Source organism: Pseudorasbora parva, chromosome 19 (assembly GCF_024679245.1).
Source record: "Pseudorasbora parva isolate DD20220531a chromosome 19, ASM2467924v1, whole genome shotgun sequence".
NCBI classification, from domain to species: domain Eukaryota; kingdom Metazoa; phylum Chordata; class Actinopteri; order Cypriniformes; family Gobionidae; genus Pseudorasbora; species Pseudorasbora parva.
Window position 1 is genome coordinate 10,474,082 of NC_090190.1, and position 21,744 is coordinate 10,495,825.

Sequence of the window (21,744 nt, forward strand, 5' to 3'; positions counted from 1 at the left end):
TCTCGTTCGGATTTTCTTCTTTTTCACTCGTTTGTTTTCCCTCTGTTTCACTCACACCTCGTTTGGTTATTTGTTGCTTTGCTGTGCTTTGCTGACCGTGACCCTAACGCTCACGCCTGGAGCTCATTACAGACCAATTGTGCGGTTTACATCAATTCCTGCATTATGATTTAAGATACTTAATGCATACAGTAGTTATATTCCAAAAATGATGTTTATAGACAGTTTATTCCCTTTTGTTCCAAAGCAAGAGGTCTTACCGGACATGTTCACCCAAAAATCTAAATTTTCATGTCGTTCTGAACATGTATGACTTTTTTGTAGAACGTAAAAATAGATATTTTGAAGAATGTGTCTTTAACAAGTAAATGGGAGAAACACTAGGTTTAATTTAAATAATGTTAGACACAATACAATTTGAGGTGCTCTGCTAAATATCTCATTTTTGAAAGTCGTACATGTTAGAAACAACTTGAAGGTGAGTACATGATGACTGAATTTAGTTTTTTGAGCGAACTATTCCTTTCAACAGAACGTGAGTGTGTGTGTGTATGACTCTTTCTGTGTGAATGCGTGTTTTTTCATGTTGTCTCTTGTGTCTCTCAGTGACGGTTACTCCTGGCTATTTCTGCTGCAGAGGTACCTCATACTCTCTCCTTTCTCACCTCTTAACTCCTTTCCTGTTTGACAACATCTGTCTGTCTATTCCATTCTGACCCTCTAAACCTTTATGTCCAGCTTCATATCCATCCCATCACTGCTGCGTCTTAGTATGTGTGGCGTGTGTGAGCGTTTAAGGACTATGTGAGGTCTATGTGTCAGCTAGCATCATGCTAACCATTCAAACCAGGCTTGGCCAGGCCTGGGCTCGATTCCTTTCATGTGTGTCCTGGATGAATATTGCAAACGAAAAAGCATCCAGGACCAGGGTGTGGCCAGGCTTGGGGTTTCTAATATTGTTTGAAGCAACTCTTAAAGAGCAATTACTCATGGAGAAATGAATTACAGGCCCCACCTGGTTTGAGGGGAGGAAATTATATGGTGCTGCAGTTATCAACTGCCCTGCTCTTACTGAGTTTGATGGAAAAGTGAGTGTCATGCAGTGTTGGGGAAGCTACTTTGAAAACTGTAGCTTGCCAAGCTAAAAGCAACTTACAACTGAAAGGAGTTCAACTACAGTCAAGCTACGCTTTTGAAAAATGTATTAGCCACACTTCAAACTAAAAAACAAAAACACTGAAACTATTTAGGAGGGCAGTATCTTGTTAACTAAACAAAGTGACCCTAAATAGTTTTTTGTACACATCAGCCTCACTTAAAAATGTATCCATGTCTTTGCTTTGTATGACAATGTCAAAGCAAGTGGCATTTATTTTTAAAAAGATAGCACAAGCTTACTTTTCAAGCAAAATATTTCACAAAAAGACCTTAATTGGATCATAAAGCAGTAGATACATTTGTTCATAAATATGACTGGAAATCCATTTTATGATTATTTATATACTATCATAGTATTTATTTATATTTTGAACCTTCTTTTTGAATCTTTTTATTTTTTGTTTCATTTTAGTTTAGGTTTTAGTAATATGTTGCCAAGCATATTCACTTTTAAATTTTCTAACGATGAGAAATTGTTAGCTTATTTTAGTTTGCAGCGCATTAACTATTGTTAACAGATACAACTTATGTTCTTTATAAAAAATGAGTTAAGATTAATAAATGCTGTAGAAGTATTGTTCATTCTTAGTTCATCTTAGGTAATGTAGTTAACTAACATAGACTAATGAAGCCTTATTGTAAAGTGTTAAAAGTTTTTTTTTCTTTTTTTTTCTCTCGAATATTCATATTTTATTTTATTTCAGCTTTATTTCAATAATGAAAATAATTTAAGAGTTTTTTTTAAATAGGGACTTTCATTCACTCACAATGAATTATCCAAACAATACAAATCCCACTTCCCAATGCTACTTTAGACAAAGGGGATAGCTTAAGAGAGTCTGTTTGATTGAGTCATTTTGCTTGTCTATAAGGCTAAGTGTTATGTATTACAGTAACACTACTGAAAAATGAATGGTCTGTGATTGTAGTTAGTTACTCCCCAACACTGATGTCTTGAGGGAATAACAGACGACTTCTGACCACAGCTACTGCTGCCATTGCACACAGTCTCTCTCTCTCTCTCTCTCTCTCTCTCTCTCTCTCTCTTTCTCACTCTCTCTCTCTTTCTCACTCTCTCTCTCTTTCTCACTCTCTCTCTCGGCTGGCTGCTTTAGTCTGTGTTGTGCAAGGGCTGCTGCGTTTGGTATCTGTTGTTGAGAATGTTCTGTGAAGGCTTCTGTTGGTTTTCAGTGTTTGCTAAAAGCATCAGGCATGATCCTCAGGTGTCTGTCGACGCTGTTTATGCGCGTGCACTCGTTTACGTGGTGGGCTGAGGGAAACTGTGCTTTTTTTATTGAGTTGTTGTTTTGAGGATGCTTGCTCTATGACTCACCGTTAACCCCCTGCATCGTGTCCACCACGTGCACTGACCGCTTTTAAAGTGGGTATACCAATCCCTCTGTCTGCATTGAGTCAAAGCAGTGGCCAGAGGAAATGTTGTCTCTCTGCATTCGCACTGCTCGCCACCTGATCGTCGTCAGCCACTCAGCTGATCTCATTTCTTCTCCTTTCATCTGCCACAGCTCGTGGACGTACCAACCTGGAGCTTCGAGAAAAGTTCATTCTTCCAGAGGGAGCTACGCAGGGTCTGGCGGCCTTCCGGTCCCGGGGACGGCGATCCAAACCTTCGTCGCGTACGGCCTCACCCACCCGTTCGTCTTCATCGGCGTCGCACAGTGCCCACAGCTGCGCCTCTCTGCCCTCTGCACCCGCAACGCCCACAGCCTCCTCGAGGGTGAGTGTCACCATATTACACTGCTGGGGTTATAATAGCCCCTACTTACTGTGTATGTCATGTCTTGTATACTAATATCTTCATGAAAAATTAGAGACTAACCTCAGTCTCAATCATTTTTCTTGTTGTATGATACACTACTGTTTAAACGTTTGGGGTCAGTAAGATTTAAACATTTTTAACAGAATTTATACTTTTATTCAACAAGGATGCATTAAATTGATCAAAAGTGACGTTAAATACTTCAGCTTTGCCATCACAGGAATAAGTTACATTTGAAAGCATATTAAAATAGAAAAAAAGTTATTTTAAATTTTAATAACGTTTAACAATATTACTGACTTAAGTGTATTTTTTTGTTAAATATATGCAACCTTGGTGCGCATGAGACTTGCAGTGGAAAAACAGTGGAAATCTTACCAACCCTAAACTTTTGAACCGTAATGCACATCGTCATATTTATCTAGAAGATATAGGGCCCTATTATACGACGTGATGTAGGTGTTTTTTTTGCTAGTTTCAGCCCACACGTCTAGCGCCACGTTGTGTAAATAGCAAATGCACTTGCGCTCATCTGTTCGCCCATGGGCATGCTGGTCTGAAAACAAGGTGTGTTCAGGCGCATTATTGGCATGTTGCTATTTTGAGGCAACTCAAATAGACTGTGCCATTGAAGGTTTAAAAAAATAAATAATATATATATTATTTAAAGACCGCGTAAGTAATATGCTACTATATAGGCGAGTCCATCACTTGTGTACACTCTGCTTATTACACACACAGGGCGACGCAGCAGCACACAACCTTTTTTTAAATAACGGTATTTAAAATTAAAGGATTCCTCTCTGGAGAAGTGTTAGTCTTTCCGTTCGCTAATTGTAAATAGTGAATCCACCATGGCACGAGCGCAACTGGCTTTTAAAGAGAATGGGAGATGAGACTCTGATTAGGTTTTTTGCATGTTATGCCCAAAACACACTCATTAAGAGAATAGGGATGACCTTTTTAGACCATTCGCTGGGCATGCAGACCATTTTTCCCGTCGTTAAACTAGCAAAAGTGGTGTACCTGCGCCATACACTTTAGACCGCGTGCTTAGTTCATTAAAATCAGGTCCACTGAGTTGTACTTGTTTACAAGCATTTGTTTGACACTATTTAAAAAATCTTTAATGATGTTTAGCATTTTACAAAAACAAGAGAAAATATCTTGGAGGCTATATGTAACATTCAGAAATGCTTGTTATTACCTGCTCCAGTGGCTGTTAAGAGAACTGCAGTCCGCAACTTACTGCTTGTGCTCGCAATCATACACACGTAACATACTAGAGACTGAACAGGATTCAGTGCTTCAATATACTCACAGCAGTTCTTTTTCGTTCTTCACTTAAAAGTAAAAGGAAGTTTTAAAAAAACCTTTGCAGCAATATACTTTTAATCCAAACATCATATATGCATAGGCTATATATGTATAGCCTATGCAGTACAGAAATACAATGAATCTTATTAAGACCTTAGTTGACTAAAGACTTTAAAGACTTTACTTGTGCTCAACTGTAAAATGTCTGTCTTGCAAAAGCTTTGGTAATAAATGTCCTTTATCACTTAACATATAACATCATACTTCATATCTGATTAATAATCATAGTCCGTTAATTATGGTCTTTGCCTACATCTGTGTTTCATGAGTATTCGTGTGTGATTGCTTGTTATATGTTGTTTTCTAAATTTAAAAAACTGAAAAGATAGTTCTTAGAAAATATTATTTAGTGCAGAGCTTTTTATAAGTTACTACTTTTAAATACAGTTTAATATGGAATTTTTTTCAATAATTTATATATATATATATATATATATATATATATATATATATATATATATACGAGAAACACAACTGTTTTCAACATTAATAATAAGAAATATTTCTTGAGCATCAAATTAGCATATTAGAATGATTTCTGAAGGATCATGTGATACTGAAGACTGGAGTAATGATGCTGAAAATTGAGCTTTGCATTTATTTTAAGTTGTAATATTTTTCACATAATTACTGTTTTACTGTATTTTGATCAAATAAGTGCAGCCTTGGTGAGCATAAGAGACTTCTTTAAAAAAAATCTTACCCCGAGCCCACACTTTTGAAAGGTATTGTTATTAAAAAAAAAAAAAAAAAAAACCTTTATGCAATTATTTGGCAAGGCCGACATATCAATCTGTCGCTAGTCTTTTGGTGGATGGTTTCTGTTTGTCTCTGATTGTGTTGTTTTGGGATCAGGACACTATTGTCTCTGCATGTCAGAATCATATTGTCATCTGTGAAATTTTTATTTGTTCTTTGTCTTTTTGTCCCTCTCCCCTCCCTTGCTTGGAAAATGTGCATTCCTCCCTGTTTGCGCTCATCTCCGCCTACAAAAACGCTACGCTCTGCTGTGCTGCATCGCCCTCTACTTTACTCTTTTTCCGATTATCCTGGCTTCTTCCCACTGCTTATTTTGCTACTCCGCTATTCCTTGTCCTTTTTGCTGCCGCATTTCCCAGTCCTCCCAATCCCAATCTCGTGGTTATGCCAAGCCCTGGCTGGCACACAGTAAAACTCCAACTCCAACCAAGTGCCAGTCCTGCCCAGAGCACAGCCAGACCCCTGGGCATGAGGTAACACACTGCCCCCTCCCAGTGCCCTTGCACACTAACAATAAAAGCTTTAAAGAGCGGCCTGATCTCAACAGATGGGAAGGAACTGAGGTAGATGACCCAGAGAACAGTAAACTCCAGTACAATATCAGACAGAAAACATAAGTTTGTCTTGAGGAAAAGACATTATAAAACATAAAACATTAACTCTTCATCTAGGAATTATTTTGTTAAGCCATTTTGTCTTATGACAGTTGACAGATTCATCCATGGTAGATTGTCTGGTAGAGAATAGACGAAAGCAGCTGTATGTTTTGTCTGGTTTCCACTACTTTTAACAAACTTTCACCAGGCTTATCGGTTAGGCTTATTATTTGAAGATACACATGTAGATCTGCCATTTTGTTATAAACCTCTCTCTGCTTTTACAGGGAGGCTCCACAACTAAGCTGAAGAGACCAACTTTCCATTCCAGCCGTGGCTCCTTAACTGGTGAGAACGGTGGAACACCAACCGCTGCTAAACCAGGACGTTCTGGTACGAAACCCTGCACTGCTTCACTCAGTCACAACAGCAACACCGAACTAAATGATATAATATCTAGTGTTTGTACAAACAGACAAGGCACAAACAGACTCTTCAGGAAAATATAGCTAATAAGGAGAAGTACATACTGAATCTATTTAAGTGTACAATATATTATATTTTAGTGCTCCAACCAACAAAAGTTTATGATTCTTTCATGTTTTGTTCAGTATAATCTTCACAAATTTTAATTTTGAAGCCTTAATACAATCGACAGAAGCAAAAATCTAAATGTAAAGTACACCATGGTCGCATGACTTCAGCGTCACCATCACAAAGGCCCTGTTTACACTAGTGCGTTTTCATTTTAAAGCTGCTTTTTAAAAGGAAAACGTTCCTCGTCTACACTGGCGTTTCAGAAACTATCTCTTTCTACACTGCACGACTGAAAACACGTCACATGACCGCTCGTACTCACTGAGCATGCACATACAAGTGTAAACCATTGCCTCTTGCTCATGTAGACAGTTGTAGCATTAAACAATACAGCGTCTAACTGCACAACGGCTGCTAAAAAGGACCGCAAAGCATGCAATTATCCTCTGTGTTATTGTTCACACGGTTGTCGAGGCTTGTATGTTACAGAGCCGCTAAGAGAGACAAAAGCATTGTAGCAATGTGCTCTGCGATCAACTTAGGCATTCAGTGCTTTTGGGAAACGCAACCCTGGTCCGTTATTGTCGTGCTCCGGTAGCGTCTTTAAAAGTGTCTGTTTTGGTCCATTTACACTGAAACGCAACCCCAGAGTTTTCATACTAATACAGGGTATGCCGGTGTGCTGTCGATTTGTCCTACTGTGTCATATTTTGCTACCTCCCATTAAAACAGTAGGTAGCACAATGCGACAGCGAAAAATGCTTCCTATCAGGTTGTGCTACCAGCATCATATTCATGTGGTTTGAGCATTATTAACATCCATACCTACCCTTAACCTAGCCTGACAAGCCAGACCCACATCAAGATGTTTGGTCTGGAAACTCACCATTGACAGCTCAATCCGAGGGGCGGGATAAACGGTTGTCTCTCAGACTCCCTCTGCACGCGATAGGATAGCGCTACACCAACCAGAGCAATGAAGGTGAAACAGAGCTTGTTGATAGATTAAACATTCGCCGTATCCGGTCGGTAAAACTCCTAACACATCTTCCCTTTCTAAAGCCCTATTCGGACGGGATTAGATTAACATGGGGAAATGGGGGTAAAGTCATTTTACCCCAGGACGTCTGTAATATTAATGGCCAATTCGCACGGGATAAGACATCTCAGTAAAACTAGCAGAAGTGGGAGGAGTAACTTGCTTTACGCGCACCTCCTTGACGTCATGTGCGTATGACGTTACCGTTATCACGTGAGCAAACACACAACCTGAGCGCCAGTCTGAACTCCGTCTCCAATATATATATGTGTTTTAATAAACAGTTAGGTCCAGTCTAACGATTCTGATTGGATTATGTTGGTAATAGACACTTTCCTGGAGCTAAAATGTGTTGTGCCTCTAATAAGTGCTTTTGATTTTCTTTTTGCTTTAAATGATATGCGGAAAATACTGGACATTTTCCACAGATTTGTCCCACCACCTACAACGCAACCGAATGCTTCAAGCGCCTCCAAGGTCGCAAAATGCGCCTTTTAAAAAACATTTAAACAGGAAATGACGGATTTTACCATACATTTTTACAGCAGGTCTATTCGAACGGAATTAGTATTACCCGAGGTCATTTTTCCAGACCTTTTTACAGAAGGTAAAAGTCTCGGTAATCTTCTTCACTGACATTGTCCGTAATGATTACCGAGATGGCACATTCGGACGGGACTAAAATCACCAAGAACCTCTGGTAATAATTACTTTACCCCCACGTCCCCATGTTAAACTAATCCAGTCCGAATAGGGCTTAAGAATGACTTCAGTGCCATTCTTTGTCCTTTTCTCAGAGAAAAGCTTAACTCCAAGTCTTCTAGAGTTGCGGTCAAAGCTGATTCGAAAGACCGCCGTTCGCCAGTTTCTGTGTTTACTAGAAGCACTCAAACACAACTCGGCCGTCGTCATTATGGCCCCGCCCACCGACTCTATACACGATGTGATTGGCCCGGCAAGAGTTAGGGGGATACAGCTCAGAAGGGTATTGAGAGTTGCTAGACGACACTCGCGGGCAGATTAGATTTGCTGCCGCTAGGGTGCGTCTAGATTTCTAGGCTACCCCTAACCTAAACCTACCCTTAAAACAATGCAAATATATATATTTTTTAAATGATGTAATATTGATGTGTGCAAACGAAAACGCTCTAGTATAAACGGGCCTAAGCTTCCAACAGCTCTTTCAGACTTTAAGATCTACAAGTTGGAAACTGAGTTAGAATAGTTTGCAAGAGCACGAGTATAAACAATGCTGTAAAGATGAACAAACGAGTGTGATGACATTTAATATCCCTGTAAATCTTTGTAGTCCTCTTTAACCACTTGTTAGGAACAACTTCATTAAAAAAAACTTCAAAAAAATTGGGGTATTACTGATATTTAAAACATGAAAATATCGTGAGCTTGTGCTCCCACAGACCTACATTTCAGACATTTAACCAAAAAAACATTAGACTTCAGGACAATGAAACCAGAACTTATTTCATTGTTTTAGAACTCATTCCTGTGGCACACTATTATAAATATCCAACTATCCAACTATGCTATTGTTTTTGTCCAAGATAAGTATAACAAAACAGTGTAACATTTCATTCCATTTACAGATCATTGAACCAATTTTCTTCAAATTAATAAATTACGTTTTATAATCTTGCATGCTTTTGTTCACAACAAATGTCACATTCCACCTCTACATGTTGGACTAACTAGCCAATTACTGGTGAGTGATGGGTTAGTAGCATTGCTATTTTTAGATAGTATTTTAGTAGATACTCCCAACACTACTAATATTGCATTTATGCAGCTCTGCTGTATATTTATAATGTAATGTACTATATTACTGTACCATTGAATTTGAATCATCATCTTTCATTAGACACCAAACGGACTCCGTCCTCGACGAGTGGCCCAGCCAGTCGAGCAGGGAGTCGCGCTGGAAGCCGAGCCAGCAGCCGAAGGGGCAGCGACGCTTCAGACACGTCTGAGCTCATGGAGACTCGCTCGGCTTGCTCCGATACCTCAGACACCCCTCGGCGGCCAGGGGCCAAACCCTCCAAAATCCCCACCATCTCCAAGAAGACCCCAAGCCCCAAAACACCAGCGGGCAAGAAATGAAGTCTGTGACTAACTCTGAGGTGGTTCTGATTTAACCAGCAGGAGGAGAACACCAACACCTTCCTCTCTCAGATGACTGACATGCCCTCCGGACTCGAACCTCTCCAGCAACGTTCAACACAGCCACACACTGCTACACCACCCAGATTAATACCTACCATAATGCTGCCTTATTTGTGTTCTACATCATGTCCTTAATTTGACTGACTTTCGTTTTCTTGAATGTGCGATCGAGAACATCCTGTGTGAGCAGATGTACACGGACACAGACACTCAGAGGGAGGTCAATTCTGCACCAGGGGTTTTCACTATTCATCACTATGAATATGCAAGCGCCCGTCACTCTCCAAACCTCATACAGACATGCATGGTCGTTACTTTGGAGACATTTGGTTGGCTTAACTTGCCCTCTCCACATGTATGCAGACCAGCTGGACTCTCGCCCAGGTGTCTGTACCACTGCAAGAGGAAGTCAATTAAAAACAGAGACCCTTTCCTCCTCAGCACTTGGGACTTTTTGGACTCGTATGTTTGCGTGTATGTATGTATGTGTGTGTGGTAGTTTTTGTCATAGTAAATTAACGCAGTAATAAGGAGAGGAAGTGGTGGAGGATACATATCTCATCCTTGTGACGAGAAGACTGGATCCTTCGCGTCACACGTGATCCTTTTAAAGGAACTCCTATTGCGCACAGCACACGAGTTTCACACACTCGCACCCACGGTCTTCTCCGCAGTCTAGTCGTGTCCTTTTGTTAAAGACATCATGTTACAGAGCTTTTCCACAGTATGCAAAAATGATTACAATTGTGAATGTTTGTTTCATGGTTAATTTATAATCTTGACGTTTTGTTTCTTTTCTAGAGTAAAGAGCTGTATTTATTTGTGATTGCAGTATCATATCAACTCTTGAGAATGACTAGTATTAACAAGCGGAATCACTTTACTTTATTTGTTTTTGTACATCCACTCCTGACGTAATGAATTGATTTGACTGATCATTTCTGATGTTAACTGACCAGGAAGCTTACTGATTCCAATGGTGGCCTTTTTGCCGGTGACTACACACTTTAGATGACGTCAAAAGTGGCTTCCTACTTGTACTTTCGTGAAGGAAGCATCCTAAATAACGGATGATGGGGGCGGCTCGCGTCTCCCCCGTTAAAAACAGCGCTTTGAATCTTGTCTTTGACAAGCTGAAGTATATGAATACCTGAAGAAAGGTGATTTTTATTTATTTATTGTGTCATTGGGAGGGGGGTGAGGGCTATGAAAGCATCCACCTTTTGATTGTGTTACTCTTTTGACATGACTGAGAGAAACAGGGGTGAAATTGTGTAAAAGTAAAGAAGCTAAGATTATAAATCCTTTTTGTTCTCTTTTGTATTAAAACAATGCTTGCAGTAAAACTGTCTGTTTCTCATGTTGTCAATTGGCGTGCGTGTGTGTGAGTGTGCAGGGATGCCACAGTTAACAGGAAATGGCATCGTAATTACAAGCAGTAGAGATAATGACACACCCCATTAAATCTTCAAAAGGGGACAAGCCTTTGGTGTGTGCAGTTTTGAACACCGCGCTTTTATATAAGATTTACAGTCATTTTGGAGTTCAAAAATGGCCCCACGAGTGAATAGAAGCACCTTTGTTTCAGCCGTGTGTTGGTCACACATAAGTAGCGTGTGTTTGCACTGGACTCTGTGTATGTTTGGTGGTCAGATGCAGCGGATGGGGTTTGGGAAGGGTGGTGTTCCATCATCTCCATTCTGCAGCTGTGAGTCTGTGTTTATATACAAATATTTAAACCCACTCACATCCTTTCCCACCAAACACCATCCACACCGCAGAGCCAAGCCCTCATGGCATCTCACAGACCTGCAGTGTCATTTCATTTTCATGATCAACTGACATCAATGCACATCACTGCACACGTTTCACGTTTTGAGTGCTTTTATCAAACCGCTGTTTTTCCTATAAAAACCTGTCATTAAAATCTCGATTTACACGGCAGGCCCGATTTGCGTAGGCTGGCGGACAAACTGCATGCCCATGACCTTCTTTTTACTTCAACAAATTTAAATATTATTTTAGGTAAAAATGAATATATTAATTTGTGTGTGTGTGTGTGCATATTTAAACATGATCAATTTATATAAATATACAACTATAAATTAATTGAATATGAAGGTTTTAGGTTGCAGAAGTTTTTGAGGTTCACTTATTGTGCCCTGTATTGTGAGAATTGTTTTAAGTAAAAATACATTTAATTAATATAGTATCAAGAAACTGTATGTAATATTTATATGGTTCATATTTTAATAACCTATCTGCCCATACGGTATAAATTTTATATCCAAAAGTTTTTTTAAATTGCCATCTTCTATCTCCAGTGAAACAGCAGTGATCTGTCACTTCTTGGTTACTGTTGAAACCACAGAATATAAATATAGTTTTCATATTACCCTAACATAAGAACTGAGTTCTAGTCTGTGCAAAGGCTGGATCGCATCTTCATCCCAAACCACATGATAATTGCCAGCAATTTGTGAGGTATGTGTAGAAGATGGGATGGTTTGATAGGGTACTGGAGACTGAGGTGAGAAGGGCTCTGAGAAGAGAGGGCGGAGGATTCAGACGCTGAAAACACACCCTCTGCGTAAGCGTGTATCTTTGAGGGAAGGAGGTCACCCGTGTTCATATTCTTCCTTCAACGCGAGCAGCACGCAGGCTAAGAATACCACAGTCCAACTTCAAAATCCAGAAAAGCGTTTGGGGACAGTAACTATTCTGATCAGCAAGTCATTTTCTCTCTCAAATTTTTTGTTGGGAGTCTGCACACTGGATTAAATGTTTAAGACCAACATTAACTGAATACTGCAAGAGTTTTCTTTCTGGAGTAAAGGATTCCACCAGCTTGGAGTAGCGTCTGACATCTTCTCAAAAGGAGCAGAGGCAGGTGTTGGTTCCAGGAACCTTTAAAGCCCTCTGTTTGAATATACTCTACCCAAAGACTTTCATTTCACATTGTGCTTCCTCCAACTTCGAGATCACCTTTAAAAAGACGTGTTTGTTTTCTCTTCCAGTTTCTAGCACATTATTTGTCGTCCAGTTCCGTAAGCACACTATAGATTATGAGAGAAGCCCTGCGGTTTGGTAAATAAAGTGACAGCATGAGGAACGACTGTCAAGAGGCGATAAACTGAGCAGCTCGTAGCAGTAAACATTGCACTCCTGCAAATAACGATGACTGCTGTGGAATCTGAGTGGCTTAGGCATTTGAGTGTTGTTCAGAGTTGAACTTCCAAGACGGTAGTCAGACCATTCCAGAGAAGACCGACGTCGGGTAAACACCCAGAGGTTTTGGAGGGACAAAAACGAGGACAAACTATATAGACAGCTGCAATGGTGCAGAGCTCTACTGCCACACCAATGGACAAACAAGAGCGTGTGGTTGAGTTTGTGTCCTCATGCCGCAGCAGAGGGAGGAAGGAGAGCTGTGGCAAGCGAACCCGACTGTTCCCTCTGGGCATCTTCCTCCCTCTGTGCGTGTTGCTGTGTGTTTGGGGTCAGGTGGAAGGAGTGGTTCATTCCAGCTTCCGCAGGCTCAGCGGTCGCGAAAAGAAGGAGATGCAGAAAGAGATTTTATCCATTCTGGGACTACCCGGGAGGCCCAGACCTCACCCGCCACTGCGCCCCCCTTCCTCCGCCCCGCTCTTCATGCTGGACCTTTACCATGCCGTGTCGTTCGATGCCGATGATGGACCGGGCTTGGGCTTCACTCCGGAAGCGCTACCCACCTTAAGCACACACACGCCGCCCCTCGGCACGGTGGTCAGTGAGGCTGACACCGTTATGAGTTTTGTCAACCTGGGTAAGTGAAAGCTGGTTAGGGTTACACACTTAAATAACAGAAGCCGTCACCTACTAATGTACATGTATAGGCATAAACCACACTTTAAAATATGTAATATCTCATGTTAATTAATTTAGAAGAACGACAAAGCAAAGTACCAAAAAAAAACAGTGGACAGTGTGGAAACTGAAGTGTCTCATTTATATACCATTGTAGCTTTTATTCATATTTTGAATCTGCTTTTTTCAATTTTCATTTGAATTTTAGTGTGTTTTAGCAATTTTGTTGTGCTCTCATAATTTTTTTGTTTTTTGTGGGGGTTTTTTGTTGATAATTTAGCATTAAACTGTCTATTTTACTTTTTTTGTCAGTTGGCAGGGCAATATTTCTAAATTTCATTTTCAAGTTTTTCAAGTTCAAGTACTTTCATTTTCAAGTAATATTTATATTTTATTTAAATTCAGCTTTATTTTAATTAAGAAAAAAAAAAAAAAATATATATATATATATATATATGTAATTAGTTACCAATAACAACACTTGTTAATAAAGCATGTTTCTACTTTGGAGCAAAAAAAAATTAAAAAGGTAATTGTGAAAAAAAATTTAATGAATAAAGTCACACTATGAGATACAGTATATAGTCCCAATTACAAATTACACACCATTAAAACATTTATTATATATGTATATTATTTAATTTTTTTAAGAAACAGAGTTGAGAGTTCATATTTACACAGAAATTTGCGTTTATAAAAAGGCTGCAATGGCACAAAAGCCATTGCTTAAAACTCATTGCAGAAATAGCTAAATAGTAGTTAGTTCTGAGAAGTCTATTGCTTGCAGAGGCTACTTGGTTTGATATTTTAACCAATACAATGACCATTTTTAAGTCTGGTTTTAGTGTCCTGATATCTATTTGAAGACCACTGTGAAGAATATTGTTTCATAGTACAAAAATACAATATTGGAAGCCAGACATTTCTTCATATAGAGTGACACTGATTTTGAGAGACTGTCAGGGCTTGTAGTGTGTATTGACAATGAGACAGACCCACAATCACTCTATCTTCTCTTCCTGTCTCAGCCCAAACACAGACGATACTTATCTGTCCGAAACAAACAACAGTTTAACATCCTATTTACCATTACTGCTTCTCTTTCCATATCTTTCTGCCTCATTATCATTGGTCAGTATGACCCCTCTCTCAAATTTAACTAGTGGTGTCCGTTAAGGCGAGCATCACTATTATTATTGTTCATACTGCGGGTTAGTGATTTAAACAAACCCATAACTCCACAAATCATGTGGCTTTTTTGATGAGAGGTCTGGTATTGCTTTTCTAAGCGATCAGACACTCTTAAAACGAAAGGTTCCAAAAGAAGCCCTTGTAGCCACGGCACTGAACCATTTTTAGTCCCCCTTTTTTTTATATCGTGAAGACTATTTCAATGATTTTAAGAAACATTTTTCAATATAATGAACTATTGTGCATTTGAAAGGTTCTGTGGAGGTTAAAAGTTCTTTGTGGAACCAGAGATGTTGTAGTGGGCACACAGCTGTGGGGAATTACAGGCCCCACTGAAAGGCAGAAAAAAGAGGAGATGAAGTGGATGAAAATACTGTTGGGCACTCCTCTAAAAATACAGCGCTGGACTGTAATTAGTGGTGGTGCGCTGAGCTGCTGCTGCTCCACAACGCCTCTAATTACCCCACTGCAGAGCCCCAGCCGTGGGTGTCAGTCCGATCTGCAGCGCTCCACCAGAACTAATCTTCCCTTTTTTGTTCCCCTGTCTTCTCCTGCCAATCACCCTTCCAGCATATCTTCTTCATCATAAGTGGCTTCACACTCACTCAACACACTCTCACCTTCTAGTTGTTGTAATTCCCTCTCTGTCTTTCTGAACACAGTGGAGCAGGAGAAGGATCTGCTCCAGCCTCGTCCGTACTGGAAGGAGTTCCGATTCGATCTCACTCCGCTACCTCAGGGAGAGACAGTCACCGCTGCCGAGTTTCGCATCTATAAAACTCTTACCATGGGTTGGCGTGCAAACCGCACCCTCCATATCTCTGTCTATGAAATCCAGAGGGAGAAAAGACACAGGTCAGTACATATATAAGATCTTTTAAACAATATCCAAAAATACTTAGTTCTTCGTGCATTCCTCAATGTATCAGTGAGATCCATCATCGGTCATTATATGGGAATGACATTATGATCTTGTTGTTTGACAGGGAGCCTGAGCTGGTGTTGCTGGACATGCAGTCTGTGCCTGCGGGTCAGGAGGGCTGGTTGGCATTTGATGTGACTTCTGCGAGCAACCGCTGGCTTCTCCACCCTCGGAGTAACCTGGGCATACGCCTTTACGTGGAAACTGAGGAGGGTAAGCTATTCCCTATGTACAGCAAGGAGGCAAAATACATAGAGTCAGTCCGTTCTGATAGTCTAACAACTGACTAGACTAGTCAGTTGCTTCCTAGACTACAGAATTAACCTATATCAATTAAGGGGTCATGACATGCTTAAACAATGGCGGCAGTGGCTCAGTGGTTCATGTAGGTTGTCTACAAACCAGAAGGTTGGTGGTTCAATCCCCGGTTCCACTTGACCAAGTGTCGAGGTGTCCATGAGCAAGACACCTAACCCCAGCTTCTCCCGACGAGCTGGATGGCGCCTTACATGGCTGACATCGCCGTCGGTGTATGAATGGGTGAATGTGAGTCAAAAATGTAAAGCGCTTTGGATAAAAGCGCTATATAAATGCAGTCCATTTACCATTTACCATTTTAAACCCCTTGTTGGCACCCCATTGAACTGTTTGGAGTAAAGCTGAAAGTTGGGAATGGAAATCTGAATTGAATGAGGGAATGTCACGTGAGAGGAGGCAATACCTTTATCGCTCTATGATTGGATATGATTAGTTTCTGCAATAAATCTCGCTTCTTGGTTACATTATGGTGTTCATGGACACACTAAATAAAAAGTAAACAACTTGCCCAGTTAGATATCAGTGCTTTATGTAAATCAAACTTGAAATGGCCTGAAAACAAGGTACGGTAACTGTTTTTTTACTGTTAGTGAGCGGTCAGCTTAGGAAAGTTAAAGGTACCTCTTCATGTCTGACACCGATGTTTACAAGCTTGATGATCCGTAAATAAGTTGAATATTAAAAAGAAGAGCTGGATATCAGTTCACAAATAAAATATATTGTTTATGACTGCCTTTAGTTATTATTTCGGAATATATATAAAAATGCTTAAAAACACTAACTTGATGAGATTTATACTTGTAAAGTTAATTACAATGTTAATATAAACATGCATATTTTTTATGTACTGTTATGTTTGACCAGGATAATATGACACTATTATCTGGGACATGATTTAACATTTGATTTATATGCACAATATTGCCAAAAGTAACCCCTCCAAATCATTGAATTCAGACGTTCCTATCCCTTCCATGGCCACAGGTGTATAAAATCAAGCACCTAGACATGCAGACGCTTTTACAAACATTTGTGAAAGAATGGGTCAGTCTCAGGAGCTCAGTGAATTCTAACTCGGTACCGTGAACGGTTGTCACATGTGCAATAAGTCCATTTGTGAAATTCCTCACTGCTTAATATTCCACGGTCAACGCTTATTGATATTATAACAAAGTGGAAGCAATTGGGAACAACAGCAACTCAGCCACGAAAAATCAAAGATCGGGGTCAGCGCATGCTGAGGCACACAGTGCTCAGAAGTCGGCAACTTGGCAATGCTTTTTTAAGCCAAACATGTTTTAGGCATAGGACAAATGCTGAAAATGCTGAAATCTTGTTTTCACAGACCGGTCGCTGTCAGCCGCATGGGTGGGTCTGGTGGGTCGGCGCGGGCCACGCTCTAAGCAGCCTTTCATGGTGACATTCTTCAGAGCTAGTCAAGCCCCTTGCCGCCCACCTCGTGCTCTGAGACACAACAATCCACGCAAGAAAAAAACTAAGTACGACCTGCCACACCCAAACAGACCCGGCATATTTGGTGAGCCACAATAAGCGGGTTAAAAGGGAGATTGTGTTTTAAGAAGCATGTGAAATTATTTGTCTTTGAGCTGTGATCGTCTCACTTTTTCCAGATAAAAATCATGCCAGCAGTGGACGCCAGGCCTGTAAGAAACATGAACTCTATGTCAGCTTCAGCGACCTTGGCTGGAAGGTGGGACATCCTGACTTTTATACAGTTATACAACATTCTTACAACATAAAATAAACAAAAAGAAAATTGAGTCATGTTACACACAGTACTGCAAGTTGATTTGGCCAATGGAAATAGTTCTAAACAAGTTCAAGCAGAATTAACTGTTGCATTCTTGAATGAATCAGTGCCAATTCAATCTAGCGTTCCCCCATTATAATCTAGCATTCCCCTAATGTTGTATTCTAATGCTCTCCAAACATTATAATATAACATTCCTGACATTATAATATAATGTTCCCCCAATGGTATATTCTAACATTATAATCTAACATTCACATAACTAATCCTCTAACGTTACAATCTAATGTTATATTCTAACCAGGGTTCATACACATTTCTACCAATACAATTCTATGGTTTTGAGGCAAGTATTCATGACCTAACGTTCCATGAATCCGTCTGTATATATATTATTATGTAAAATAAGAATAAAAATCAATGTTCAAATTTCAAATCAAATGACTAATTAACGACAAACTATGTGGTGTAATACAAAATAAACATTTATTGAAATAACACTGACACGGTTGTAGGGGAGTGGGGTAATGTGAGACACCCCCTGTATCTAGTCAACATAACACAATTTGTAGTCATATGACCATTATGTTTTCAAGCCACTCCGATTTCCCCTTAGCCATGAAGGAGAGGACCTCATGATGTTGTGATCAGCGTGTTTTTCCCCCACAAAAATATATATTTTTTGCATATAAAAGTACATTTTCTTGCTGTCAACGTGTAACTTTTTTAGTTTATTCTTAGCTAAAAACACTGAGTTCTTTCAAAAATATATGTCCTCATTAATGTGTATTTACTTCTTTCAAGTAATAAAGTATTCTCGTAAGCTTCTAATATGCCATTGAAAATACATACGGGTGAGGGGTTCGAATGCTGGTCGCCATGTTGCTCCTCCATCTTGAAAGTACATTAGCCATAGAGGGACATACCCATAAATTCAAGCTTCGCCTTTCGTGTTTTAACACTCAATGGCACCGTGTCAAATGTGAAGAGGGGGATTGCCGTGTTAATCTTGGACTAAATCGGCCACCGTAGGAGTTAAACCGAAATCAGAATTGAGAGGAATAGAAACTAATATTCACTGGATGGTCATATACCTTTTCACCGCTAGATGGGGGAAAATATCACACAGTGTAGCTTTAACTGTTGTGCCAAAGCAAATTGTTTCATGTAGTAAAACTTATATCATACATGTTGATGAACTACCAACATATAAAACCATGATAATGAACTATGAAGATTAGCCAGAATTGCTAAGAGAGATGGGTTTTTTGTATATGAAAATGTTGTGGTGGGGTAAAGTGAGACAAATGCTGTGGGGTAAAGTGAGACATGAGGCACAAGTTAAGTTTAGTCTTAAACATATTTTAATGTAATATTACATTACATATGTCATAAACATTGTAAACATTCTAATCCTTTCCATTGCTATAAAACAATAAATTAATGGGAAATGTGTCAATTTTACTGATATATTATTTTAGCTCACTTGGAGGGGAGCAAATGTTAAAAAAAAAAAAATTTCTCACTTTACCCCACTCTCCCCTACCTGTATAGCAACATTGGGAGTTAAATGAGTAAATAAGTGTCCAGTAATACTTTACAAGGTGGCAGTGCAAGATACAAACTTTTGGAATACAATTTTAACTTTGATTTACTAAGATTTACCAATCTCATTGGATGGATAACCAACAATCATTAACAAGATAATGTCCCTCCCTGTTTAAATAGCCTACCCCAAAAAACAGACAAAAAAGTTATTTATTTATTTTTTCTGCAATTTACAAAATTAAGAATATGAGGAAAGGTGAGGTTATGCATCATCCCGTGTAAAGCAGACTGCACTTCCCTTTTCGGGCTCGGGTCGGGTTCAGTTACTGCTCTGTCGGACGCGGGCCGGGTTTAGACAGAAAAATGCGGCCCGATCCGCACTCTACACACCAGTATCAGAAATGAACTTTTCCATTAAAGGGGCACCTCGCAATAGAATCCCAGAGCATTTTTACCTTCATGCATGCAATTTTTATGATAACCCAGGTTGTCTTTTATATCAAATGCTTAACTAAATCTACTAAATCAGAATACTATATAGACTGTTACCAATAAAATGTCATCATTAACAAAAGCCATCTTTACACTGCAAAAGTGGAACATGAAGCTTCATCTGAAACATGATGCGACACACGTTAAAGCAAGGCCTTTTCCCAAACTTACTGGGTTAGGTTTATTTTTGTATTTTATTTTTCAAAACTTCCAGGCCTGGAAATTTTAACATTTCAAGTTTTTCCATGACTGCACTGAACCCTGATTGATGTATAGACTCACAGTTTGGAACAGAGTGGAGTAATAAAGTGAAGTCCCTGTGCTGTTAGTGTTTATATGTTTAATTAATACAATTATTTTTTTCAGGACTGGGTTTTGGCCCCTCCAGGTTACTCTGCGTATTATTGTGATGGGGAATGCGATTATCCTCTCAGCTCTTGTATGAATGCCACAAACCATGCCACGATCCAGCTGCTGGTACGTAATCTGTACTTTTATTTATCTTATTTTCTGAACTACAACGCTAGAAGATGAAAATGAACTGATCCTTTATATATTTTTAATCTATATTTCCAGCTAGCTAAGTGGGCTACTTTAAGTTTTTTCAGCAGGTTGATTTCCACCCCTCTCCCCTACGGAGAAAATCACATTGGCCTATGTTAGGGCTACTTTTGTTGCACAGACCTGGCAACCCCTCTCACCCAACTGCTGACTCCTTTGGCAGGTTCACCTTCTAAGACCAGATGAAGTGCCCAAGGCCTGCTGCGCTCCAACCAAACTCAGTCCCATCTCTGTGCTCTTCTACGACGACAACAACAATGTTATTCTCAAGAAACATCGAAACATGGTGGTCAAGAACTGTGGCTGCTTATAACCCACTGTACACAGTTTTTCTATTGTACATTCAAGTTTTAAATCTGAATCAAATGTAATTTGTTATAATACTTTGAGGCACCATTTGTAATATACAATGATTAAAGAATTATTTAGTTAAATTTGAGCGCTCTTACCTGTCCCAAATGATTGACAAATGATATTTATTGAAGTGTCATGATGGTTTATCAGCATATTTATCCATTTGTGGATTTAAGTGGATTTAAGGTTGGAATCCATCCCATGATTGAAGAAAATACATATTTTGCATAGTTGTCTTACATTTAAATTGCCCACGTTTGCATCTGTAGAATGTAGTGAACAGCCAGGCACTTCATGTTACGTTTCACAAAGCTCCAGTTAAAATAACTTGGTGTAAATAAACCACCCACATGCTAGTGAAGAGACACAAATTAAAGTTTGATATGCCCATGGCTGCACACATGGACTAAATCATTTTGTTAATGAGCATTAAAGGTCACGTCAAGAAAAAAGTTGTGTTTTTGTGAAGAGTCATCTGAAAGGTGTACACACTTACATGAGATGAAGACTGTCTGAACTCCACATAGTTTCCGAAGCTTAGACCGAAGTGATAGCGAAGGAGCAGATTAGATTAAAAATGAAATTAGGATTTAATAGTGGACACCGAAAAAAATAGGGGTGATGTGGGAAGCAGATTTGGTGATAGAGTTGACATGGGTCTCAAAGGTGAGAAAGCGAAAAAAATACAAAATAACAGATTTGTTTTGTTTTTTACAGTAACGTTAGCAAGTGGTGTCGGTCCATCGTACCTCACTCAATACATCTAAGATGATTTGACAGATCCCAGATCTTCTAATCGTGATAACTGATCTCTGGCTAATTTGTTTCCTCAAACGAATTTGCGGATTGTCTTAAAATAGCTGGATTAAGTTAACTTTATCTAAAATTACTGCGCGTTCCTGCGTTCACTGATGAGGGCAGATGTAGCGATTGGCTGGCGTCAAGACAACGTAATGACATCATATAACTAAAAAAGCCAACTGGCAAAAACACTTTAAAATTATATTATATATATATATATATATATATATATATATATATATATATATATATATATATATATATATATATATATATATATAATAAAAATAAGTATAAATACAAGATTTCTGGACCTTTATAAGTTTATAAGGAAACAGCCAACCGACCAAATCAAAAAGTTCTAATAGAGAAATGATACGTTTTTAACATGATTCCCAATTATTTATATTCACGATTTTATATTATTTGTACACCCTTTACATTTTTATTTCAATGTTGTAATTAGTAATTCATTAGTTAACTCATAATTCAATTCATCATTAATTTTAAATCAATTTG

The 21,744-nt window shown here is 39.1% G+C and overlaps 2 protein-coding genes across 13 annotated transcripts in view; both read left to right on the forward strand.

Moving 5' to 3' along the window:
* macf1a (microtubule actin crosslinking factor 1a) overlaps positions 1 to 10,767 on the forward strand; it is a 185,197-nt gene extending 174,430 nt beyond the window's left edge. For 8 of the 12 annotated variants that reach the window (XM_067426361.1, XM_067426350.1, XM_067426358.1 and 5 more), the window contains 5 exons: positions 607 to 639; positions 2,682 to 2,893; positions 5,431 to 5,544; positions 5,955 to 6,060; positions 9,120 to 10,767. In XM_067426361.1, coding sequence (XP_067282462.1) covers positions 607 to 639; positions 2,682 to 2,893; positions 5,431 to 5,544; positions 5,955 to 6,060; positions 9,120 to 9,358 — 704 coding nt within the window. In that variant the 3' untranslated portion in view covers positions 9,359 to 10,767. The remainder of the gene's footprint in view (positions 1 to 606; positions 640 to 2,681; positions 2,894 to 5,430; positions 5,545 to 5,954; positions 6,061 to 9,119) is intronic. The other 4 variants (XM_067426351.1, XM_067426355.1, XM_067426357.1 and 1 more) reach the window with 2 other exon arrangements.
* Positions 10,768 to 11,658: 891 nt separating this feature from the next.
* Positions 11,659 to 20,504, forward strand: bmp8a (bone morphogenetic protein 8a). The gene is made up of 7 exons (XM_067426362.1): positions 11,659 to 13,226; positions 15,121 to 15,313; positions 15,445 to 15,593; positions 17,044 to 17,235; positions 17,330 to 17,409; positions 19,876 to 19,986; positions 20,234 to 20,504. The coding sequence occupies exons 1-7, from the start codon at positions 12,758 to 12,760 to the stop codon at positions 20,381 to 20,383; spliced, it is 1,344 nt and encodes a 447-aa protein (XP_067282463.1). The 5' UTR covers positions 11,659 to 12,757; the 3' UTR covers positions 20,384 to 20,504.
* Positions 20,505 to 21,744: the final 1,240 nt, after the last annotated feature.

Bases quoted from the DNA above. Each gene is read 5' to 3' on its own strand.
- bmp8a (XM_067426362.1), top strand. From the start codon at position 12,758: ATGGTGCAGAGCTCTACTGCCACACCAATGGACAAACAAGAGCGTGTG. The intron at 15,314-15,444 runs GTCAGTACATAT...GTTGTTTGACAG, and splicing joins CAGAGGGAGAAAAGACACAG to GGAGCCTGAGCTGGTGTTGC. The intron at 19,987-20,233 runs GTACGTAATCTG...CTCCTTTGGCAG, and splicing joins ATGCCACGATCCAGCTGCTG to GTTCACCTTCTAAGACCAGA.